This window comes from Mus musculus, chromosome 9, assembly GCF_000001635.26.
Source record: "Mus musculus strain C57BL/6J chromosome 9, GRCm38.p6 C57BL/6J".
Lineage (NCBI taxonomy): Eukaryota > Metazoa > Chordata > Mammalia > Rodentia > Muridae > Mus > Mus musculus.
In genome coordinates this window covers 59,399,918-59,426,232 of record NC_000075.6, presented here as the reverse complement: position 1 = coordinate 59,426,232, position 26,315 = coordinate 59,399,918, and the positions used below count along the sequence as shown (strand labels likewise).

Sequence of the window (26,315 nt, the reverse complement as noted above, 5' to 3'; positions counted from 1 at the left end):
CATCCTATAAATAGTGCTGAATGAAGGCATAGTTTAAATTTTCGTCTTTTTCAGACTATTTCGTGTCCTGCGCATGGTTGTGATATCTTAGTGGATGACAACACAGTTATGTAAGTATTTCTGATAGATTCTGTATATTGAGTATTGTTGGTTAAACTAAATTAATTTTGACTTAGTACCTCTGAGAAAGTAAATTATTAAAATTCAAGAGGCTTTTATTCCCCACTCATTTGTTTATTATACAAAAAGTCACTTAGGTAGTCATTCTTATGGTTTATTTGGCAATATGTGATAGCCAAATTTTGGTAAATATTGAAATTGTATAATGGGATAATGAATGTGTTAAATTATGTTCTCTGGGTAACAGTCTAAGACAGAATCAGGGAAGAGTTTGGGAGTGTTGCTCTGTGAGTTGCCTAGCCTATGTGAGGTTCTGGTTTTGGTTTCCTGTGTCCACCAAAAAAACAAAACAAAAAAATCAAAAACAAAAGTGGAATAGAATGGAAAGAATGTGAGTCATTATGAAAATGTCAGTGCTAGAATAAAGAGGGAGACCAGGAACAGACAGACTCAGTACAGGTACATAATACCTGTATTTTCCAAAAGAAGAAACTCAGCGTATGATGCAGCTGAGTCTGGCAGTCTTTGAGGAACTCCAGCACTTGCCTCAATAAGCAGAAGGCTGCGCCAGAGTTTTATTGATATATCATTAGCCCCTCACTGCAGTGCTCAGGGATAGAGTGTTCTCTGCTGAAATGCTGCTAATAGTTTGAAAGGTGTACTACATGGAGGCTGTAAACTAGTTCTTCAGTACAGATGTTCCTCTTTGGATGGAAGAAGGAAACATGGGAAAGAAGCATAGTGAATTCCTGGTATAAACCCGCTGCTGGTTTCCTGGGCCAGTGCTGTTTTTGTGGCCCAGGTTTGTCAGTTGACTTAATTTCAGGATGCCAAGCACATTGAGGTCTTGAATATCCATATACAAATTGTATAAGTGGTTTTATTGCCTATACAGAAAGTTTTTTCTGTGAATAAAAAGTAATAAAGGAAAATGACAGCAGTTTTTTTTTTTTTAAGATTTATTTATTATTATTCATTAGTACACTGTAGCTGTCTTCAGATGCACCAGAAGAGGGCGTCAGATCTCATTACGGATAGCTGTGAGCCACCATGTGGTTGCTGGGATTTGAACTCAGGACCTTTGGAAGAGCAGTCAGTGCTCTTAACCGCTGAGCCATTTCACCAGCCCCAGCAGTGTTTTTAATAAGTAAATTTAACCTAATTAAGTTAACCTGACCAGCACAGCTACTAAAGCTCAAATATTCTACTTGGGGGAATTTTTTTTAACTTTTATTATTTCATAAAGATTTATTTATTTTATTTATATGAGTATACTGCCACTGTCTTTAGACAGAGCAGAAGAGGACATCAGATCCCATTACAGATGGTTGTGAGCCACCATGTGGCTGCTGGGAATTGAACCCGGGACCTCTGGAATAGCAGTCATTGCTCTTAACCACAGAGCCATCTTTCCCAAGTACCATACCACATGTGGGTCCCAGGGATCCAACTGGGGTTGTTAGGTTTGTTGTAACGTGCTCTTACCTGCTGAGCCTTTCTGCCTAGCCTCCTTTCTATTTCTCCTCTCCTCCCCTCTATTCCTCGCCCCTTCCCTTCCCTCTGTTCCCTTCCCCCCCCCCCCCCCCCCCCCCCCTTTCCCCCTGCTCTTTCTCAAGACAAGGTTCCTTTCTGTAGCTCTGGCTGTCCTGGAACTAGCTCTGTTAGACCAGCCTTCTAAACAAATCTCATTAACCAATATTTCCCCACTCTTAAAGCATCCTCTACTACATCAATACACATCATATTACTACAACCTTTGACTAGTATCGATGACAAAACTCCATTAGGCACAAAGCCCTTGGCTCTGTTCCTACATGAGACTAGGTGTGTGTGGTTCTCCTATCTATAATCCCAGCACTGGTCATCCTTGTCTACATAGTGAGTGAGTTTGAGGCTAGCCAGCGATACATGAGACCTGACTTCAAAATGGGTGGGAGATAGAGAACGCTATCAAGTGGTCACTGGTGGTGTCACTTTATCAGTTATAAATGAGAACAAGAGTGAAAACAGATCATTGTGTGTTCCTTCTACAAAAACTTTACTAGGATGTGAGTTTGGTCTTGAGTAGAAAATAGGGGAAAAATGTGGTTTTCAGACAGGTATGAGTTATATCCAGTAGATTTCATACAGAATTGTTGTCTTAGATATTAAAACATCTTTTTTTAGAACTTTTTTTTAATTAAATGAATTGATACGAGTGATATGAATATCACTGCCAGTTAGGCTTAACAGGTTTTTCAGTTTTCTCAGATATTTTAATGACAACATGGCAAGGGTTGTCTTCCAGCGTGTATACATTTAAGAGCACAGTTGGAAACTCTATCTCTGAGTTCAACCAAAACTCATTTTCACACCTGTTTTATATAATGTGTTGCTGGAAAAGTTGTGAGACATAAAACTATTGTGCCTTGTTTCCTTGAAATCACTGGCTTTTCCAGATCATTAAGTAGATGATATTCCAGTACTAGGCCAGTAATTCTGTTGTTAAAAGCGTCAGCTATGCAAGCATGAATACCTTAGTTGATCCCTATAACCCACATCAGGAAAAAAGGAGGAAAAAGGCCAAGCATGGTTGCAGACACTTGTAAGACTCAAAAAACAAAATTTTACTGGAGGAATAACACCTGAGGTTGTCCTCTGACCTGCATGTTCTTGTGCAGCAGTGTGCACATGAATACACACACACACACACACACACACACACACACACACACCTCACACTTACCCCCACCCCCCAAAAAATAAAGGATTAAAAAGATGCTATTCCTACATGGTAAGCAAGCAGATCATTATAAAAGATATTTAAGTTTGACACAAAATTCTTGTAGGTGTAAATTAAATTTTGATTTTTGTTATTGTTGTTTTCTTTTGGTTTTGGTATTTCAGATGATAAAGATGACTTTTGTTAATATTTAAAGTAATGGGAATAAAGTACCAGAGGGAGAATAAATTGTAGTATTTATGAATTGATGCTTGACATTTTTCAAAATGCATATATTCTTGGTCTTTTAGTAATTATTAGCACTTCAGATATGTTATTACATTATTTTTGTTTTTTGTTTTTGTTTGTTTTTTTTTTTTTTGCTATCATCTGTTTCTGATGACTTAGCTAGTAATGTCTCCCCATATTTGGTGCTGTGGTTGGGATTTTGATTTGTCTAGGTAGTTACATTTGTGTTTGTCTTTTGTATAGCTTTTTCAACTCTGAACTCGGTTAAATTTTTTTTTTTTAATAAAAATTGAGAATGTTTTGCTTATTTCATGGGGTAGAGGCAAGTCAGGGTATCACTATGTAATCCTATCTGGCCTCAAATTCACAGAAACTCGTTTGCCTCTTGCATCCCAGATTAATGGTGTGGGTGCCCTCAGAATCCAGAAGAGGCCATCAGTTCCCCCTGGGGCTGGAGTTTCAAGTGGTTGTGAACCAGCTGGATCCTTTTTTTTTTTTTTTTTTTTTTGGTTTTTTGAGACAGGGTTTCTCTGTGTAGCCCTGGCTGTCCTGGAACTCACTTTGTAGACCAGGCTGGCCTCGAACTCAGAAATCCACCTGCCTCTGCCTCCCGAGTGCTGGGATTAAAGGCGTGTGCCACCACACCCTATAATAATAATGGCTAGCCCCGTTATTTCTTAAAACACCTTCCCTTCTTTGTGTATGTTTGTAAGGGAGCATATGAGTGTGCACTTGTGTGTAGAGATCCAAGGCTCTCAGTTGAAACTCTGCTTCAGCTGCTTTAGCTGGCCATCTTGCTCCAGGGATCCCTGTCCCTTCACTATTAATACTAGGATTATAGATGTGCTGCCTTCGTATATGTGGGTGCTGGGGGTCCATATGCACTGCAGTCTCATGTCACTGGACCGATGACAATGATGATGATGATATTTCTGTCCTTATTAATTCCATTTCCATTACACCCATTGATATTTTTATGTGACACATTTTTTGGAAGAACTGCTTGTTTTCATTAGTACATTTTTTTCCTTTTACTTTCCAAAGACTTAAAATATTTTTATTGATAAATCTTGGGTCCATAGATTTTGTATGTTTTTTTGTTTGTTTGTTTTGGGGGGTTTTGTTTGTTTGTTTGTTTGCTTGTTTGAGACAGGGTTTCTCTGTGTAGCCCTGGCTGTCCTGGAACTAACTCTGTAGACCAGGGGGTCAATAGATTTTAACATTCTTTTATTAATGTGTTTATTTTTATGTGATATCTGATTTTGCCATCGTATGTCTGTTGAAACCTCCGGTCAGTATTTTAATTCACTTATCCATTTTTTGTTTTTCAGGGTTTGGGAGCTAAAATTAATACTTTTCAACTATACAATTTCTAACTTAATAGTCTTGTGAGGATTTATATATTTATTTTATTTACTGCTGGTTTTATTATTAAAAACCTTTATAATTTCTTTATATCATAATAGCTTCATAAAAGTCTATGTTAACTCAAACATTTGGACTCTAACAGAGAGTTTTGTTGATTGCTTTTCCTCAAATATGGAATGCGGTTTGTTCTTTATTTTAACTACATAATCTTTAGTTGAAAGTGGGTTGTTTTTTGGATAGTAAATTGTGCTGTTTTCTATACTCTCTGCTTTCATTCCTCATTCAAAGTATAGGCTTTGACCATTTGCGGAGTTGGTATTTCTTTCTTCTAGAATAGTTTAAATGTCTTTACCAGTCAATCAATGTAAATATGCAAATTTGTATCCGCAACTCATAATCCTCTTTTGAATTTTGGACTTTTGTACCTTACGGCTTGTCAGCCATCTCCATGTGTATATTTACAGTTGCACCTTGCCTTGCCTACACCATCTTCAGCCATCACCTTGTTTTTGCTTCTCAAGTTATCACTAAGTGGTAAAGACTTTTCAAATTAATAACCTTGATGATATTCTTAATTTGCCTTTCTCTTATCTTCAGTATTCACTCTTATACCAAATGTAGTTCACTCACCCTAACATCTTACAGGCAACCCTCAATGTGAATAGATTCTTTCCTGTCTGTTCCTGTTGCCATCAGCATGATCCAGGCCATCTTTGCTGGAAGTTTGTCGTAAGCTCCTAAGTGATTTTTTTTTTTTTCATAGTTTCATGACCTTCCAGTGGTATTTTACAAATGTCATCCTGTGCTGTTCACCTTTTTATTATCTTCTCTTATATTTTCTGTTGCAACTATACAGGGACTTTGGTCTCATGAAAATATTGTGCATTTTATTTGCTTGTGGATTTGATTTTTACTGTTTTTTCTACTGCCCTCATGGTTACCACTCTTTCTGAATCTTTATTCTAGTGCATTCACCCTTTGAGTCGTTATTCAGGACTCCATTTGATTGTAATTTTGATTTGGTCAGTATCCTATAAGTTTACCCGATATTTTACTTACTTTTGTTGTTGCCTATACGTAGGAGCTGCGTGACTCAAGGTTATCTTGCTTATATTGCCTGAATCTGTTATCATACCCTGAGTGTACTGATCCTTTGGAGTCTCAGGACTTTTTAGATTATTAAACCACCCCCACTTCCTCTTCATCATCCAGGGGATTAAATACTGTGCCTCCTGCATTCTAAGCCTACTCTTCACCACCGAGCGATTTCCCTATTCCAACTCTCAGATTTCTTTTTTGTTTCTCAATGATGTGGGAGGCAAGAACTCTACCACTGAAGTACATCTCCAGTTCTCTTAAATACTTAACAGTGGTAATTGAATGCATTCACTTTTTTATGCCTTAGCATCTCTTTGAATAAGTACTCGAGGAAATATTTTATCATCACTATCACTGGCCTTCAAAAAAAGCTCATTAAAAATTCATTTACCATCAAGACTATTAGCCTAAATGGTTTTCCCTATACATTAGCCTCATCTAGATTTATACAGATGATGTGCTTTGAGAGCTTTTTTGTCACAAGAGTTTCTTCCTTGATGCTTTCATAAAATTAGTGAAAGTTATGTATCATGTATTACTTATGACCAAAAATGTTATTATTCATTGTAATAGTTGATTTTTTAATTTCTTTACCTGCTTAGGGTCTCAGTTTATTTTACTATATCTCTTCTAGTATCTAAGAATAAAAGCAAACTTTTATCTATATTTATAAAGTCTTTCAAGATGTTCAGGTAGTATATTTACTCCCATCTTTTCTATGGCAGTAACATCTCACTTTGTAGCCTAGGCTGGCCCTGAACTCATTTTTCTGGTCAGCTTCCTGGGTTCTGTTACTACAGGTATATGCCACCATGTCCAGCTGTTTCATTGCATCTGGAATTATAATGTATCTGATTCCACATCCTGTGGTGTGTACCTTTTATTTTTAAGTCTGTATTTATAGGCAGACAGACTCATTACCTACCATTCATTTGTATGAGAGCTATATCCATTGTTTTCATGTCTACTGGGGACCTGGGGACCATTTTGGGGTTAGATCCCAGAATCTCTCATTCTCTCAATCAGTCTATCTCAAAACCTCTCTCTCTCTTTCTCTCTCTCTCTCGCTCGCTCGCTCGCTCATAGACTCATTGACTACTAGATCAAATGATGTTCTTGAAATTAAGCACTGTTGTATCAGTTTTAGGCAGTTCTTAACTCCCTGCTATTTAATATGAAGTAATTGTTGTCTCCATCTTTATTTCTAAGCCTAACATAACAGGTGTATAATTACTATACATTATTAACTCTATGGCTGTTTTCTTTCTGTCACTGATTTTTTATGTTTTGCCAGTGGCTTGGCTAGAAAATTGCATAACTCTTTGCTAGTGCTCTTAACTGCAAATAACTGTGAGTCGCCTGTTTTTGCCAATTCTTGAATATCATTTAAGTGGAATGATTTACTATATATTTTTTAAATTTATTACTATTGTGTGCACATGTATATGAGTTTTGAGTGATGGGGCACACATGCCAGTGAGCATATGAGAATGTCAGAGGACAACGTTTGGGAGTGGTTCTCTCCTGTCACTTTGGTTTCCAAGGATCATCAATCTTGCTCAGCTGAGCTGGTTTGCCAGCTGTATTCTTTTGTGTGTGAATGTGGTCCTCATGGGCATGGTGTATGTGTTCTATCCGAAGTTATTGTTGTATAATGTTTGGTTCTCTGCATAATTGAGACTTGAATTTTTGAGTGGCTTGTTTCTGGACAGTGTATAAAACTTTACAGAATATTTCTATATGTCTTTTGGCAGATATACACTAATTTCCTTCGGTTATATCTGGACCAAAATATCTTAAGTTTAGTATATTCTGCCAAATTATTTTCTAAAGTGTGTGTGTATATATTCCTCACTAAATATGAGAGTTCTTGTCTTTTAGCCATTCTTGTGGGAATGTGGTAGATAATATAAAGCATTCTTTATATTATATAAAGCATTTATATCAGCTTAGGCTACTCTTTAATTTTTTTTTTTTTACTACAGTTGTTTTATTGTGTATGCATACCATGACACACATGTGGAGGTGAGAGGACAACTTGTGGGAATTGCTCTCTTCTGTATAGGCCTTGGGGATCAAACTCATCAAGCTTTTGATAACTGGCCTTTATCTACTGAATCATCTCTCTAGCCTTTCATATCCCTTTTAATGAAGTACTTACTGGAATGATTTTTCCATTTTTAAAATTGGTTTGGTCTATTATTATAGCAAGTTCTATAGTATATGCTTCAGCCCCCTCCCCAGTGGCTTGCCTTTTGTCTCTGAGAGATAATTTATTTTGCTGAACAAAGTTTCATTATGTTTAGATAATATGTGGTTTAGAGTTGTATGTCTTATAGTCGAACAAAATAAATGCCTCTTTATTTCTCTGCAAAGAAACATGCAAAGGTATTGAATTCGATATTCTATGTAGGAAGTTTAGCATGAAATGAAAACCTTTGAAATGTAAAAAAATTAAACCTTAATTTGTCAACTTTTGACAAATAATGCTGGAGAAACAATATATTATTTACCGGTAAGCCAACGTAACTTAAACTTCTAAAATGCTATTTAACAACTGTAAACATAAATATATACATTGAAGTAGGGAGAGGCAAAGGAGAGAGTGTTATGGGAAACTGCATAAGACAGTATGTGGGGAATGACAGGTCATTAGATGGTCTTTGTCCATCACTCAATTGATCCAGCCATCTGACTGAGTTATAGGGAGTTGCAGGGTCAGAGAGGAGTGCTTTGACTGTTGGATTTTGAAAATCTTTATTTGTGTGTGTCTGTGATTTGGGAGAGTGAGCAGGATAACTTGAGTTTTTGAGGTCTTTGGGATGTTTTGTGAGATCTTGTTTCAAGAAAGGAAGAGAAAGAAGGAAATAGGGAAAGGAGAGGTGACATTATTTACAAAAATATACAGATTCATTGACATGGTGAATGAGAATTATGTGATGTTATTTAATTACTTGTATTTGTAGTTTTTTATCAAAGGGGGAAAGACTTGAATGGAAAATCTTTATTGATACTAAATTATACAATAAAGGGTTTTTTTTTTTCTTAAATTTACAGTGCTTTATATGCATAAACACTATTCGGTAGTTGTTCTGGCTAGTTTTATATAAACTTGACACAAGTGACACAAGTGATAGACATCAGAGAGGAGGTCAACTGGTGAGTTGACAACATACCTCCATAAAAGAGCTATCTGTAGGCAAGCCTGTAGGACTTTCTCTTAATTAGTGATTGATGTGGGAGTCCCAGCCCATTGTGGGTAGGGTCACTACTGGGCTGGTGGTTCTGGGTTGAACATGCTGTGAAGAGCGAAACAGTAAGCAGTATTACTCCATGGTTCCTGCATCAGTTCTTGCCTCCAGGTTCCTGCCTATTTGAGTTTCTGCTCTAAATGCTTCCATGGTGAACTGCTGTAGAAGTGTAAGTGAAATAACCCCCTTTTCCCCAAGTTTATTTTATTTTGTTCATGGTGTTTCATCTTAGCAAAGTCACTTGATTTCAAATCATAGTAGTATTCCAATTTCTTTGTTAGAGCAGGTGTGATTTCCTAAACTTGAGGGTAGTCAATGCTTCTGATGGTGTGTTCCATGTGTGTAGTAAACATGAAGGAGAATCTGGTTTACTACTATCTAAGAGATGTTCCCACAGAGAATCGGTCTAGTGACTTTTCAACAAAGGTGTAGCAACTGATATCCCTAAGATTAACATATTAATAGCTGGAACTTTTCATTCTTCTTAATAGTGCTATTCTTGACAGTGTAAAAAGAAATTTTAGCTGGAAACTTCTGAAAGAACTGTTGTTCTTAAAAGTCCCGGTAGGGCATGCTAGATTAATAGATCACTTTCAGGACTAAGATCAGCTATAAGAAGAAGTTTGTAAAATAAGAGAAACATTATGGATAATAGATATATAAAATGTCTTTAGAACTAGAATATCTGGTTTAGACTCGTGCACTCCTATAAGGAACATGGTTTACCACTTGGGTAGGGAAGGAGAGGGGAGAGAGAAAAATTCACTGATGGAATTGTTACCTCTCCCTAGCTTCTGATTTTTTTATTAAGGAACAGTTTTATTATACAGTACAAATTGAACTAAAAGGAAAAACTTTACTGTGTCAACCTCCTAAATACTAGGATTATAGTTAGTCCTAAAATATTTTTATTATTCCATTTCCTTTCAACCATTTCCATATCTCCTTATACCTTATCAAGTGCTCATCTGGTTTCTGGGTGTCTATCTGGTTTCTGTTGCTCTAACCCAGACATCATGTGTAAAGGAAACAGAATACTGAGTGCTGGTGGAGGTGCTTGTTTCCCTTCTTTAGGTTCATTATTGGGCAGAGTTGTTTTTTGAGATGAATCACCACTTAGATTTTTTTATTGTTGAGTTGTATTCCATTATAACTTTCTATATTTTTGTGAGTTTTTGTCCTATGAACATTGTAATATTTTGTGGGACACCCTTTTTTTGTTTTTTTGTTTTGTTTTTTAAAGAGAGACGGTATTTGGAAAATAAATAACTGTGGCCTTTATTTATTTATTTTAAGATTTATTTATGTATATGAGTACACTGTCACTGTCTTCAGACACACCAGAAGAGGGCATCAGATCCTATTACAGATGGTTGTGAGCCACTATGTGGTTTCTGGGAATTGAACTCAGGACCTCTGGAACAGTAGTCAGTGCTCTTAACCACTGAGCCATCTCTCCAGCCCCTCGGAACACCCATTTTTAATCCAAGTGTATATATCTAGGAGGGAAGTTGAAGAAGTTTGTAATGGTGATAATGCTGTGTTTAACTTGTTGAGGAACTGCCAAATAGACTAATTATTGTTAGACTTTGCTTTCAACATGAATATGAAGGTGGAAAAATGAACACACTTGTGATAAGAACACACTTGAAAGTAACCTAAGACAAGGGAGGACATAAAGCTGAAGAACAACAGAAGGACTGGGCATGAATGGACATTAAATAGCTCATGCCTTTCATTCTCCACACTTGGGAGCCAGAGGCAGGAGGATCTCTGTAAATTTAGGACTATCTTGGTTTATATAGTGAGTTTCAGGACAACCAGAGAACATACTACACAGGGAGATCTGATCTCGATAATAGTGCTGCTGCTGCTGCTGCTGCTGCTGCTGCTGCTGCTGGTAATAAAGAATTAACTATGAAGCCAGAGCACCCAATACTGTCTCACTCAGGGATTGGACTGTATGCATGTGAAGAGGTTATTTTGTCAGTGGCTATTTCCCACTGCCACACTGGTTTTAGTACCACCTAAAAAACAGCAAAACGGATAGTGATTGAATGTGTTTGCCAAATCCCTAACTACTCAGCTACATCTTTCACTTTTACACCATTTTCCTGTGTGTTGTAAGTTACAGAAAAAATGCAGATGTGTATAGGACACCCAGAGAAAACAAAGTTGCTCTGTTTTTCGATTTAATTGCCAAGAACTGCCACATGAAGGCAGCTCTTAAAATCATACACAGGTAATCACCAAACCTGGGTCCAACACTCTTGCTGACAGCATCTGTTTTATTTCATGCACTGAGTCAGGTGTTTTAAAAGGTAATCATAAATTACAGAAAATCTGCAAGGACCACACACTTGCAGCCTTCAGGCTGCAACATGTACTTGACAAAATAGAATACTGAGAATATAATATATGAGGAAATTGTTTTTCCAAATCAAATTATAGAAACTTGGAAATCACTGTTAGGACAAATATTGGCTTGGTATTTTCAACTGATGTAGTTCTATACCATAGCATAAACACTTTTAAGGTTACATTTTCTTTATACATGTAGTTAAACTTGGCTTAATAAACTTAGTAACTTGTTTTATTCTTGGTTTCAGGCGCCTGATCACAGATTCCAAAGTTAAGTTAAAATATCAACATTTAATAACAAATAGCTTTGTAGAGGTGAGTGGTTGATGTGTCTCTGATTTTAACTTTCAAAGCTCTGTTTATTAATAGAAATATACTAGTTATATTCTTTTTGTTGTAGTTTTGTTTTGTTTGGCTTGGTTTTTTGAAATGTCTCACAGTGTAGCCTCGGCTGGCCTTTAACTTGTCGATATCTACCTACCTCTACCTCCTAAGTACTGGGTGCCCTATGTCTGAAATACTAGTTTTCAAACCAACATGAACCTGTTGACATATTTAGAATACTTATTTAAAAAATCATTTTGAGCTGTGCTGATTAAATTACTTTTTTTGTTTTTGTTGTTTTGTTTTTTGAGACAGGGTTTCTCTGTGTAGCCCCAGCTGTCCTCGAACTTAGAAATCCTCCTGACTCTGCCTCCCGAGGGCTGGGATTAAAGGTGTGTGTCACCATGCCCTTTTTATTAGTATTTTTTCTTTACTGTTCTTTATTTTTAGCAAAGAATTACACTATGTTATTAAACATGTCATAATCATGTCGGGTATCCTAACATTGTTAGTTCTCTAATTGTCTTATGATTCATTGCCAATAAAGAATACTGTAGTTATTGACTGGAGAGATGTTTCATGGTTAAAGTACTGACTGTTCTTCCAGAGGACACAGGTTCTATTCCCAGTGCCTTCTTACGTCATTTGTGGGCACCACTCACTAATATGGTTCATAGACATACATGCAGGCAAAATATGCACCCTCCACACACATAATTTCTTTCTTTATTTTATACAGGTTTTTTTTTCTATAGGCCAGTTGTCAGCAAATTATGGCTTTCCTATATTTGTAAATAAAGTTTTATTGGAGGTGGATATACTAGTGTATGACTTTTAAACCCCAGCAGTCAGGGAGGCAGACAGGTGGATCTCTCTGAGTTCCAGGACAGCCACAGCTATGCAGAGACACCCTGTCTTAAAAAACAAAAATATCTACTGGAAAAAGCCTGTTGCATATTTGTTCTTACTGATTTTTGTGTCTCAGTGGCAGCCACTACAGAGAACCCTATATATAGGTTATAAAACAAAATTATTTTTTTTCTCGGGTTTTTTTTGAAAGTGCCAGTGCTCACTATAGTAACGTCAGTATAGCTTGGTGTTTTCAGTCTTGAGAATAGTCTTTGTCTGTGTTCGAGATTAAACAATAAAAGTGCAAGTTAATGTACCTTTTGATCAGTGTACTTTAATTGTTGTCTGTACATTGGAATCTAGGACTCTCACATCTACATGTTATGCAAGTGACCTCCTAATGAGTTACATGCCCATCCAGTAATTTATTTTTGAAGCCTAGTACAGAATGTTGCTTAAGGCATGTCTTGTTCATGTAATAAACATACGTCATAGTTTGTGTTTTGCCTGGTTGGGGTGGAATACACCTGGAAATCCCAGCACTAAAGTGGCTAGGTCGAAGAGAATCACAAGTTTGAGGGAGCTCTGGTCTACCTAGTGAGACACCTTGTCTTAAAACAGAGAGACAGAGACATAAAACAAAATTAAATACTGTTTAAGTGTCTGTGGGGTTTGTAGGTAGAATGAAAGATATAGTTCTTACATTTTATAGAATTAAAAGTTGAAAGATGGGCTGGGCATAGTGGCGCACGCCTTTAATCCCAGCACTCGGGAGGCAGAGACAGGCAGATTTCTGAGTTTGAGGCCAGCCTGGTCTATAGAGTGAGTTTCAGGACAGCCAGGACTACACAGAGAAACCCTGTCTCGAAAAAGCCAAAAAAAAAAAAAAAGTTGGAAGATAAGTAATTTTGTGAGGGTCTGGGAATGCAGCTTTGTGGTAGAAGGCTTCCCCATCAGATAAGAGATTGGATCCCTAAAACCAAAGTAAACAAATAATGAAACCACAAACTTAACAACACTGTAGAGTTGGGGATGTTACTCAGTTGGTAAAGCACTTGCCTAAGGTGTGGTCCTTGATTTTGTTCCCAGAATTCAACTGAATAAATTGTAAGAATTGCTTTACATTGAATAAACTTCAATGTCATCTACCATATTTCTAACAAAATAAAATAGAAATACCATCTATCTCCCCAGATGCTGATAAAGTTAACACTCATTTCTGACTAAAAGATGATAATTATGAGAAAATATTGCATATAATATGTATTATAGAAGACTATAGCGGGTTTTATATGGTTTTGTTATTTCTCTTTTGACCTTACTAGATGTTGTGTAGTTTAACTTGCTATCATTTTTAAGATGTTTTAACTTGTGTTTCAGTGCAACCGACTGTTAAAGTGGTGTCCTGCCCCAGATTGCCACCATGTTGTTAAAGTCCAGTATCCTGATGCAAAACCAGTTCGCTGCAAATGTGGCCGCCAGTTTTGGTAAGAAAGTGATTTCCTAGACGAGGGAAGTTAATATAGGGTTTCTTCTACCTTTTCTTTTTAATCTTGATAATAAAACGGGAAACTTCATGCTGGGAAATAAATGATACTAGTTAAAAGTAGTGTGTATTTCTTTTAAGTAAGACACAAATCACACCTTAAGTTTTGTTCTTTCCCTAATGCTTTTATATTTTGGAGCATTGTGCATGTATATGATAGTGTGGGGGTGGGGTGTTTTGTTTAAGGCAGCCCAAACTGACCTCAAACTCACATTAATCCCTGCTCAGTGTCCCAAGTGCTGGGATAAGCATGTGCCATCATACCAGCTGAATGTATTGTTCATTGGGGGAAAATGATGCAATAATTATAATTTTCTTTATATTTCACTTTAACCTTTAATTAGAGGAAACAATCTGGGTTAATTGCCTTTTTTCAACATTCAGAAAGTGTCTGTGTCTGTCTGTGTGTGACGTTTTCTTGGGAGAGCTGTCCCTTATACATGCTTGATGAGTGTGTGGTGGTGTCTTGGGGAGCAAACTCCTGTCAAAGCTTAATGGCAGTGCTGAGCTACCCAAATTGCTGCTTGTTTTACTGTGTTTTGTTTCATCTGGCTCCTGCTGTCTTCCTTGTCACAGATTAAGAAGTAAAGACTATGTGGCTTACTTGAAAATAATAAATTTCCTTGATTTAGACAGAGTTTTAATCTAACAAGAAGAAAATATGTAGGTAATTTTGGTTGTTTAGGTCATCTGTCCTGATAACATGGGACTTTAGAATTCTATAGTACAGGCTTCTGTCTAAGCAGTAGATGTCATTTAATCAGGAAATTTTCAACACCAAATATTGGGGAACATCTCAGTGTCTCTGAAGTGTTTTATTGGCTTTTTTTTCTCTAAATGGGTAGATAGCCTGAGAATTTCTCAATTTGAAAGTTTTTGTTAAAAATTTATGAGCTAATTAAAATTAATTAAAGTGTTAAGAAAAAAATAAATAAATATAGATAGCTTTGAAAACAAAAAAAAAAAGAAAGTTTTTGTTTCTTTTTTTTACATCCAAGAGCCCAACTGTATCTTCAACCAATGTTTATTCAGTCATATATTCACTTCATTGCTTGTCCATCTCTACCACTGAGTAAAACAGTATGGTACAAATAGTTAATTAAGTCAGGTTCTACTTTTTACAGTGAATAGTTGTCCTCGAGTTTGCAATAACATCATCTTCATTTTCATCAGACATCCCCAGAATGACTTTTCTTGGCCTTAGCTCCATACACCTTTTCTTTAGGACTGCTCTGTACTCTCAAGATGACTGAGACTGTCTCTACACTTCTTTTTTTCATTATCAAGTCTCATGACAGCCAATATCTCTTTGTCTGTCTATTCAATGTAATATATTTCTTTCTAACACACATCCCAACCACTATTACTGTGTTCCAAATCTGCTTCATCATTTTAGGCTCACTTCTCATCAGCAGTTTCCTTTCTTAGCCTGGTAAGCTGCTATAACAAAATACCAAGATTGTCTAGTATTTACATGGCAAGAATTTATTTTGCAAGCTGGGACGTCCTGCATCAATGTGCCGGTGATTGCTTATGTTGGTTAAGTTTACTTTTTGCTATATAGAGGATACCTTGTGAATAATCTCACATAGTAGAAGGAACAAGGCCTCAGTCTTCATTTCTTTGATCATGAATGCAGTCCTCATGCCATAATTACCTTACAGATGTTCCTAATATGTGTGTGTTGGGTGAAACAGGTGGGTGTGGTTTTTTTTTTTTTTTTTTTTTTTTTTTGAGAGAGGAATCTCTTCTACATTAACCCTGGCTGTCGTAAAACTCATTAGTAGATTACACTGGCCTCTTGAAGTGCTAGGATAAAAGGTGTACGCCATCATGCCCAACAACCCCTGCCTTTTAATGCCATCTCACTGGTGATTAGATTTCAACATTAGAATCAGATTTGGGAACACGCAGGATCTAGCAGAAAGGTAAATGATCATACAATCTTTTAAAGAAAAGGAGCCACATAGAGCAACTAGATAGATGTTTTGCTGGTATTCTAATACTGTTCTGATTCTTTAAAAACAGCCATAGAAGTAATAAATATCCAAATTGTTAGATAAATAACCAAAATAATTAATACCCAAAGAGCAAATAAATTCACTAATTTGTAAGCACATATAAAATACAAATTGTATTGATAAAGATCAATAGTGTGTTAGTATTTTAGAGTTTAACCTTGTGATCTAGACAGACTGGTCAGTAAAGTGTTTGCAAGAGTAAAAACTTGAGTTCTAGAACCACTCAAAGCCAGGCACGCTAACATGCACTACATAACTCCATGTGTTCCTGTGGTGACATAGGAAGCAAAACCAAGAGAATCACTGGGAGTTTGTGAACAGTAACAAAGGGAAGAGAGACCCTGTTTCAAACAAGGTCAAAGATGAGGAAATTCACTGTCTTCCAACTTGTTTTACTATAGCACACATGTGCCTGCCACCACACATAAAATTTACCTTTTTTTCTTTTTGGTTTTTTTTGGTTGGTTGGTTGGTTTTTCGAGACAGGGTTTCTCTGTGTAGCCCTGGCTGTCCTGGAACTCACTCTGTAGACCAGGCTGGCCTCGAACTCAGAAATCCACCTGCCTCTGCCTCCCAAGTGCTGGGATTAAAGGCGTGTGCCACCACCGCCTGGCTAAAATCTACCTTTGTAACAAGATGAGAAGGTGAAATATATTCCACACCTGCTTTCAAATTTATTTTTAAATAAAAAAATGTAAAGATTTATTTAATATAGATTTACTTATGTGTATGAGTGTTTTTCTTGTTTGTATACCACACACATTCAGTGTCCTCAGAGACCAAAAGAGGGAATCAGATCTCCTTTAACTGGAGTTAGAAATGATTGTTAACCACCATGTGGTGCCTGCAGTCAAGCCTGGGTCCTCTATAACAGCAACAAATGCTATTCCTGAGCCATGTGTCTTGTTGTTAGGAAATGGCTGTGGAATACGCTTGAAGCTCCTCACTTCCCTGTTCTGTCACATTCCCTGTGTCTACCTTGTTAGAGGAAAGTCATCTCCTTGACTTCATTTAATCACTAATTTCACTTTGTATGAGTTCTATTAAATTTGTTGACAGCTCCATACACATGGAGTGCATTCTGATTGCTCTTGTCCTTTACCACTGCAGCCCTACAGATCCCACATTCATATCTTACTCTGTGACTCACCGACTTCACTGTGTGGTTCACTATTAGTTTGGGCTCCTTACAGTGAGTCTTCCCCTGACCACCATTTTGAGACAAGGTGTTATGTGACCTTTAACTCCCCATTTTCCCTCTCTTGAGGCCTAGATTCAGTAGCTACCCTGCCCATAAGCCATAAGCATTTATTTTTCCTTCATTTATGCCCTTTGAATGGAATATATATATATGTCTGTGTGCGCATACACACACACACATACACACATACATGCTTAGTGCTGGAATTACAGGTATGAGCCACAATGCCTGGTTTTTTTTTTTGGTTGGGGGAGGGGAGAGCTTGCCTTATTTGGCTTTGAATAGATTGGTTAATACTATTTCTCTCTGTGGAGCTGAGTTTAATCTGTTCACATTATTCAAGGGCTTGTCTCTTTGTTTCTAATGTATTGTTTACTGTATATATTATGGAGTTGTGAATTAATCAGCTAGTTGGAGTACAGAGTGAATGAAGACTATATATCAATGAAGCGTTACCACAAACTTCTCAGTGCAATCTGAGCGAGTCAAGCAAAGCTTACTGTATATTGTATTATATAATTGTTGTACTACTACACACTAATTCTTTAAAAAAAATCACTAAAATAAACAGACACATTCCTTGATTTGGTATTTCTCAATAATATAGACCTTGCTGACAGTACTGGGGAACTGTAGAGTGTGAAATGGTTGTTTTTTTTGTTTGTGTGTGTGTTTAAAGTTATACTAAATAGGATTAATTATTTAAACTCTTGGTGTTCTTTTCAGCTTTAACTGTGGTGAAAATTGGCATGATCCAGTTAAATGTAAGGTGAGGTTGGTTTTTGTTTTTAAGGGGATGATATATTTCTAAGATTCAATTAAAGATAATAGCTGTTGATTTGTTCTGACTAACAAAAGATTTTGTTCTTTTCAAGCGTCATTGCAGGTAGTCTATAAGTGCAGTCCTTAGGATCAGGCTCCCATTTGTTCTTAGAACATCCATGAATAGGTTTTAGGTTAATTTGACTTTTCCTCAAGGTTCCCAATTCCCCACTCAACTTTAACCAGGCAAAATTATTGTTTGGTTACTCATATATAAATGAGATTTTATAGCTACAAATTTTCCTACGTTGAGACTATATCTATTGAAAATCAGTTGCTTTTTAAGTCTTATATTTAAAGCTTGCCTTTAAGTGCTGAAATAAATGGCTATCCTTAAGCCTAGTTATATTCTAACAGTTGTTATTTTCAAATAGTGGTTGAAGAAGTGGATTAAAAAGTGTGATGATGACAGTGAAACTTCTAATTGGATTGCAGCTAACACAAAGGTTGGTCCATCTGTGTGTCTCCCCTGACCCCACCCACACCCCAACTGTTGATAATGAACACATGGATATGGGTAAGTGTATAAGCATTAGCGAAAGCAGTGTGAGTTCATGTTGGTATGGGCCTTGTGGTAATTTTTATCCATGCCCTCCCACCCACAATGGATGCCTGTTTATTCCCTTTCAGGTGTTTATTTGGACCAGCTGTAAGGCAGTGTGGCTCCTTTAGTGTAAAAACAATGAGTTCTCCTGTACAAGTTAAATTTCTAATCTTGACTGCTTTGCTGCCCAAGTATGAGGATCTGAGTTCAGATCTTCAACACCCATGTAAAAGAGGTGTGGCCATGTGCACCTGTAACCTTTAGTGCTGAAATTCAGAGATGGGTGGATTCCCTCAAGGTCAGTGGTTACCAGCCTAGCTGAATTTGAGGAACCCCAGGTTCAGTGAGTGTGTCTTAAGAGGAACAAGACTGAGCGATGAAGCAGGGCACCCAGCATCATCTTCTAGTCTCTTGTACATTCCTGTACACACCATGTCTATATCACTCAGATTTTCAAAAAGGTTTTTTTTTTTCCCCTTTTAAAGCCAGGCATAGTGGCACACTGGCACACATTAATTATTGCATTGGGAATCAGACTCATCTCAGAAAGGGTTTTAGGACAGCCTGTTTTACATAATGAGTTATAGGGCAGCTAGAGCTTTGTAGAAATATCTTATCTCAACAACAAAAACCTCTTTAAGTACAGTTTTTAAAAAAAAATGAGGGGCTGGAGAGAGAGCAGTTAAGAGCACTGACTGCTCTTTCGAAGGTCCTGAGTTCAAATCTCAGCAACCACATGGTGGCTCACAACCATCCTTAATGAGATCTGATGCCCTCTTCTAGTGTGTGTCTGAAGACAGCTACAGTGTACTTATGGATAATAATAAATAATTTTTTTAAAAAAAATGAAAAATTTGAGCTTCAGTATGAATTCAGTTTGAAAGTCAAGGTCTGCTTACCTGACTGTGTGAACCCAGACTGCTCATAGATGGATTCTATGTGGCCTAGAATTAGTTTCTTTGTTATTTCCATTTTGTCATTTATTCATGAGACAAGCAGGAATAAGTAACACCAATACAAGATTTACAGGTTTATGGTGCATATAAAGCCCTGAAAAACAGTGCATGGATAGTTAGTTGCTCTCAGCTAGGTGACGGCACTGAGCATTGTGTAGAGTAAAATACTTACCTTCAGTAAAACTGTGTTCAAAATATTGTGATTGTTTTTATTTGGGTGGGGAGATGGCTCATCAGCTTTTCTTCAAGTAGGACCCTGATTCATCAAGTCCCAACTCCTGCATGGCTGCTTACCGCTTTCTAGAATTCTCTTTCTAGAAGACAGGGTGCCCTTCTGGTTTCCAGAGCCACTTGCACACAGATGGCAAACACACAGACATACCCTTAAAAATAAATTTTAAAAAACTATTACATTTTTTAGTCTATTAATACCCAGTAATAACCAGGTGGTGATAGTGCACACCTTTAATCCCAGCACAAGGGAGCCAGAGCCAGGTGGATCTTTGTAAGTTCAAGGCCAGCCTGTCTACAGATTGAGTAGAACTGTTAACACAGAGAAATCTTGTCTTGAAAAACACAAACAAGCCGGGTGTGGTGGCGCACGCCTTTAATCCCAGCACTCGGGAGGCAGAGGCAGGTGGATTTCTGAGTTCGAGGCCAGCCTGGTCTACAAAGTGAGTTCCAGGACAGCCAGGGTATACAGAGAAACCCTGTCTTGAAAAACCAAAAAATACCAAAAAGAAAAAGAAAAAGGAAAAAAAGAAAAACACAAATTAAAAAAAAAAAAAGCAAACAAGACTAACGAAAGAGCCAGTAATAATATACTTTACATTTAATGATCTTTAATAGATTCCTACTACTTTTTAAAATAACTTATGTGTATAAACTCAAATCAATGAAGTCTAGAACTAGCTTCTGTCCTCAATGGTATAGCATTGACACCAACTCTATAGTTTTTTTCCATAGGAATGTCCCAAATGCCATGTCACAATTGAGAAGGATGGCGGTTGTAATCACATGGTCTGTCGTAACCAGAACTGTAAAGCAGAATTTTGCTGGGTGTGTCTTGGCCCTTGGGAACCGCATGGATCTGCCTGGTAGGTTGGACAAATGGGAGAGTACATTCATGTAATTATAGGATGTCTACCATGTACAAATGGTATTTCTGCCTTTGATAATTGCCTGACGAGCTAAAAAAGATTAATATGTCGTTTCAACATTATATGCAAGATAACCACAGAGAGGTATTTTGTAGTCCTATTTCTCACAGGAATTAATAATTGAGATTAAACCTATGCATTGAGATTTCATTAGTTGAAAAATTTGGAAACAGTAAAAGGAATACTGTGAACGGAGGTGAAGTAGTGTTTTCAGCTCATGATTTAAATTTTTAGTTACATTGTCTGGTAAGTCGTCTAGTAGAGTTTAATGGCAGAAATTTACTTGTGTGTTTTCCTTATGCTTCACATCATTAGACGACAGTTTTGTCGTCTTAACTAAAAAGTGGAAAGCTACTGAACAAAGATCTGTATTTTTAGCTTCTCTTTGAAGTAGGCTTGCCTTCCTATTGGGAATAATTACCTAGAACTGGAAAATAGTCCCTTCAAATGGCCCACTGATGTCTAATTTTATAAGTTTTTCAAGACTGATAGTTAATGTTAGATGCATATGCCATTGTTAATTAACCTGTTGGAGATGAGTTCCAGGATGCTCTGTGAATAACAAAATCTGAGCATGCAAATGGTCATCATGTACACTTGTATAGTATTTGCATGCATGTGCCTCCTTCTGCATATTTTATTTAAACTATTTCTAGATTACTTAGCACACAATAAATGTTTTGTAAATAGTATTTTTTAGGGAATAATGACAAGAATAAAGGATCTGTGTGCTCAGTGCAATTATGACTTTTCTTTAGGTATTTTTTTTCTCCAGTAAAGATTTGATTTGTGGTACCTTCCTGTTGACTACCTACTAAGTTGGAAGGGATAGAGAAAGTTAGGAAATAGACTGCATTATAAAGTAATAGTAGTTTGGATGTTGTAAGGATTTTTCATGTTTGTGGTTCTGTATCACACAGATGCTCACACATGGTTCAAAAACTGCCCACAAGGCCTGAAGAGACCATTAAATAACTTGAAATTAGAGTTCTAGAAGGATTTGGGCTACCCATTGTGTGTTTTGGGAATCAAACTATGCCCTTCTGCAAGAGTAGCAAGTGCCCTTAGCCATTGAGCCACTTCTTAGACTAATTTACTTTTAACATCTAAATTCATTTTTTTTATTCAATTTTTTTATTTGGGATAGAGGGAGGGATGGCGTTTTTTAAATTCTTCCTATAGGGGTTGGGGATTAGCTCAGTGGTAGAGCGCTTGCCTAGCAAACGCAAGTCCCTAGGTTCAGTCCTCAGCTCTGGGAGAAAAATGTCTGAGGGAAGAATAGAAGGTTCAGTGTTAACAGATGCTGTAGCATTGTGTTAGCTCTCAACTTCCTGCCCTGAACTGCCTCTGTTCATTAATGAACTGTGAATCACACATTGAAAGTCCACTGCAATTGGTAGTTAAGCATTAAATAAGTAGCCCAAATCAGAATGTAGTCTTTAATAAAAGGTACATAGTAGCTAGGTATGGTAGCCTGTAACTGTAATCCCAGCACATGGGGGCAGTGCCAGGCAGATCTCTGAGTTCTGGGTCAACCTGCTCTGGGTAGGAGATCTCAAACCAGCCGGGGCTACTTAGTGAGAACCTGCCTAAACAACAACAAAAAAAGGTAGGTACTAACAAGGACAAAAGAAGTGCCAGTCATTTTCACTCTGAGCTAATTTCTCTGGACGTGTTTCCTCCTCCTTCCATCCTCTTTTTACATGTCATTCAGTATCAGAGACAGCTAATAAGTCATAGTAGTGTGTAAAGTCCATAGCACAAGCAGCTCTTACATAGTAACTTGCTGATTGTTGGCTCTTTGATTTATAAAAGGAGATAGACCGTGAGTATAGGATAGCTTAGGAGATGAGGTGGTCTCTTCAGAAGTAGAGTTAGAAGTCTAGGCAAATGTAAAAAGAAGCTATCTACTACAGTGTTTTCTCGTGGTTGCAGTGTAGCTGCTTTGGGATGGACTTACCTAGGAGGTGCAGAGTTTTCTACTTCCTGGAGAGTTGATCTAATCCTTTAGACAATCGAAATACTATGTTTTTGGTGTATGGCCAGCCCTCCCAGTGTACTTTATTTGGTCTTTTATTTCTATTATTGCAATAATAGAAACCTTTGACATCTCACTTTATCTGTTGTAAAATAGAATGCTGGTTCTAGACAATCACTTAGTACACATTAAAGTGCTACATTCTTTTTACTTTTTAACTGATTATGGTTTTTTGAAATCCTCTTAATTTTCTTTAAGGTACAACTGTAACCGCTATAATGAGGATGATGCAAAGGCAGCAAGAGATGCCCAAGAGGTGAGTGCAGCCACGGCAGCACAGCACTGGCTTGGGATTTCTGACACACGTGTAATTTTGCAAGAAGCATTCAGTTCTGAATTGTCGTAGACACTACAGTAAACCCTAAATGTCTTAAACTTAGAAGAGACTTTTTATAGTACTTACCAGTTCAGTTTTGTTTTCTGATATGGGCTCCCTAGCCCAGATTGCTATCAAACTCATGTTACTTTTGCCTCTGTGTCTTCCAGAGTGCTGATTATCGGCATGTGCATTATGCTTAGTCTTTTGTGTTTGTTGTCTATTTTGAGGCAAGCTCTGGCTTTGTACCTTGTATTTCCGAGTCTGAGGTTACAGGAGTATGCCCATCATGCTCTTCCATAAGGACAGTCGTGTTTATTTGCTTTCTTTTAGTTAGGCTAGTAATGTTGCTTACTTTTAGGTCCCAATGGTGGTATGATATCAGCACTCACTCCCACATTCTGCTCATTCAGAAAGGAGAATAAGAGTTGAGCAGTTGTTGAGGGAACAGCAGCTGTTTTTGTATAGAGCACACAATGTGTCACTTATTTTTACTTTTTATTTTTACTTCATTGTTCTTGTAGTTCTGATGGGTCACTTGATTTGAAATAGAATCTCAGGAGTTTAGATAGAAAAATGACCTGCTATTAGGGAAAGGATTCAAACAGTAGATTTGAATTTATAATACTTTGGTTTTGGTTTTTTTGTTGTTGTTGTTGTTGGGTTTTTTGTTTTGTTAAATCTCGTAATTTTATAGTAGTTGTAGAACCATTGTTTGTTTGTTTTATACTTAGCCATTTTTATTGAAATCCCTAGAGACTCCCCCCCCCCCCAAATGCTCTTTTTTTTAAATGGCTTTCCCAGCTGGATATAATCGAAACCATGTGTTGCAAATGTTTGGTTTTGTTCAATTTTTTAAAGGCATTTCTTTATATTTTCTAGATGTGGCATATTGTTGTGTGCTTATAATCCCAATACTCTGGAGGCTTGTAGGATCTTAAATTTGAGTCCAGCCAGTCTCCTCTCACTGAACACACAGACATTTAATCTTTTTAATTATTGGTAGAAATAAAGGGTACTGTGTCTTTTTAAATTACAAATAATGAATGTTTAACAAATGTATGTGATACTTTGGTCCTTTTGGGGTGTGTAGGTCAAATAAAGCCATGCCTGATGGCACAGATGTGTAACCCCAGCTTAAGAGAGTGTTTCAAGAGCATCCTGAGTACAGGCTTGAGTGAGCCACAGAGAGAAGTTGATAACCATTTAGTGAATTGGAAGCAATTCAGTGAGATCCTGTTTCAAAAGGATGCTGCCTGTGTGTGGAACTGGGAACATGGCTCATTGTTTAAAACAACTTAAAAATGCAAGAATACATATTCATATTCTGATCTGTAGCATCCATCTTGTGGCTGCCTGTGGATAGCTAGCCAACTGGATTAACCACAATCAACAGGATCCCTATTCAGTGAGAGTCCATGCCTCAACAAATCTAGAACTGTGGCTCTTGACACAAACACATGCACATGAAGGGTAAAAGAGAGCCATTGAGTAAAAGTAAAAGTATTTGCTTTATTATAACTCTGATAAACCTGTGTTTGATCCAGTATGGATGTCAACTCTTAACTTCCTATACACACACACAAATTGGCGAGTGTGTGAGGTGGGGGGGTTGAATCTCAATGTTGAGTTTGCCTAGTATATACAAGACTTTTCACAGCATTGGGGTGGGAATGAAACCTGTAGTCTGTATGATATCCGCTATGATTACTCAACTCTGTTTTTCCCCTTACTGCTAAGGAAGTCATAGGCTTTGACAGAAGACTGTGATGTGACTGTTTCAAAAAGCTTTACCTATGAAAAGCAGTTGGTATTTATTTTTGACTGGTAGGCCAATTTGCTAGTTTGGGTTATTTTGGGAACTCTTTTTAAATCGTGAATTTGTTTCTCATTCCAGATCCTGGCATTTGTTATTTGTATTGGAAGTTTTCTCCTGTGATTTTTGAGGGTTTTGTTTCTAGGGTTGATGAGATGATGATGATGATGATGATGACGACGACAACGATGTCATCATCGTCACCTGGCCTAGAGACCCAAGCTAGCCTAGAACTCAGAAATCTACCTGCTTTTCTCCTCCTGAGTGCTAGGATTAAAGGCATATACTACCACACCTAGCTTAATTGAGTTTTAATGGGAAATAGTTTGAGATTCATCAAGTATATTAAAGTTCTCTAATACTTTGTGTGGTAATGTGATAAGTTCGGGTTTCTGTTAGATTTTGGGAATTTGACAAATTTGCAGATAGTAGCACTTAGTGGACTGTTGACATTGCCAGGGAGATTACTTTCCACGTATTATATTTGCATGTTGCCATAATTTTTAGGTCATAACCGTTGGTTTTGTACCTACCTGGGTCTTAAAATAATACAGCTTTGTCAGGCATGGTTGATGCATGCTGTAAAGACGGCTCTGGAGAAGTGAGAAGCAGAAACAGGGGCATCTTGATTTCGAGGCCACCAGAGCTCGTTCCCAGACCCTCTCAAAATAGAGAAGGTGAAAAACAAAACATTGTTCCATCCATCCATCCATCCATCCATCCATCCATTCATCCATCCATCCTACCTAATCAATCTATCTATCTATCTATCTATCTATCTATCTATCTATCTATCTATCTATCTATATTTTGAGGTGCTTCAGTGTTGTGTATGATATTTGGGCATGTTATTAAATAGTCATGTGGTTTAGAGTTGATGTTTAAGAGACTATAGACCAACCTACCTACCTTTCTTCTTTCTCTTTCTTACCCCCTTCCCTCTTTTCCTTCCTTCCTTTTTTTCTTTCTTTTTTCTAAGACAGGGTTTCTCTGTGCCATGGCTGTCCTGGAACTCACTCTGCAGACCAGCCTGGCCTCAAACTCAAAAATGCTCCTGCCTCTGCCTTGCAAGTCTGGAATTAAAGGAGTGTGTATATTTCTATATAGAATATTGTATGTATTATCTGAGATGTACATACACGTAAATACATGTGTACATGTGTAAGTATGTGTGCACATGTGTGTGTATATATATGTATTTAAACATGCACACACATAAATCAGAATGTATATGTGCTGTGTGTGTATATATATATATATACACATACATACATACATACATACATACATACATACATACATACGCATATATATAAAAAGCCTCCTGGATATCTATTGTTTTTAGACTTTAAATAATGAAGAGGGAGGAATAGAACTGCATGTGGTAAGCTCATCCTTAATATTTACTAATCATTTTGCGTATATTATCAGGTGCCAAGTGAACATTTTAAAACAGTTGAACAAATCTAGAGACTACAGAAAAATGTAGGAGTCTTTGGGTCAGCTATTTTTGTAAGACAATACAATTTTAAAATATCTCTCAAGTCAAAGATTATATTGTTTCATTAATAAAT

General features: G+C 37.1%; 1 protein-coding gene across 4 annotated transcripts in view; it reads left to right on the top strand.

The window, feature by feature from the left end:
• The window catches only part of Arih1 (ariadne RBR E3 ubiquitin protein ligase 1), a 99,633-nt gene that overhangs the window by 61,954 nt on the left and 11,364 nt on the right, over window positions 1-26,315 (top strand). For all 4 annotated transcript variants that reach the window (NM_019927.2, XM_006511140.4, XM_006511141.2 and 1 more), the window contains 7 exons: window positions 55-110; window positions 11,397-11,463; window positions 13,702-13,808; window positions 17,816-17,858; window positions 18,286-18,357; window positions 20,378-20,508; window positions 22,808-22,865. In NM_019927.2, the coding sequence (NP_064311.2) occupies window positions 55-110; window positions 11,397-11,463; window positions 13,702-13,808; window positions 17,816-17,858; window positions 18,286-18,357; window positions 20,378-20,508; window positions 22,808-22,865 (534 nt within the window). The remainder of the gene's footprint in view (window positions 1-54; window positions 111-11,396; window positions 11,464-13,701; window positions 13,809-17,815; window positions 17,859-18,285; window positions 18,358-20,377; window positions 20,509-22,807; window positions 22,866-26,315) is intronic.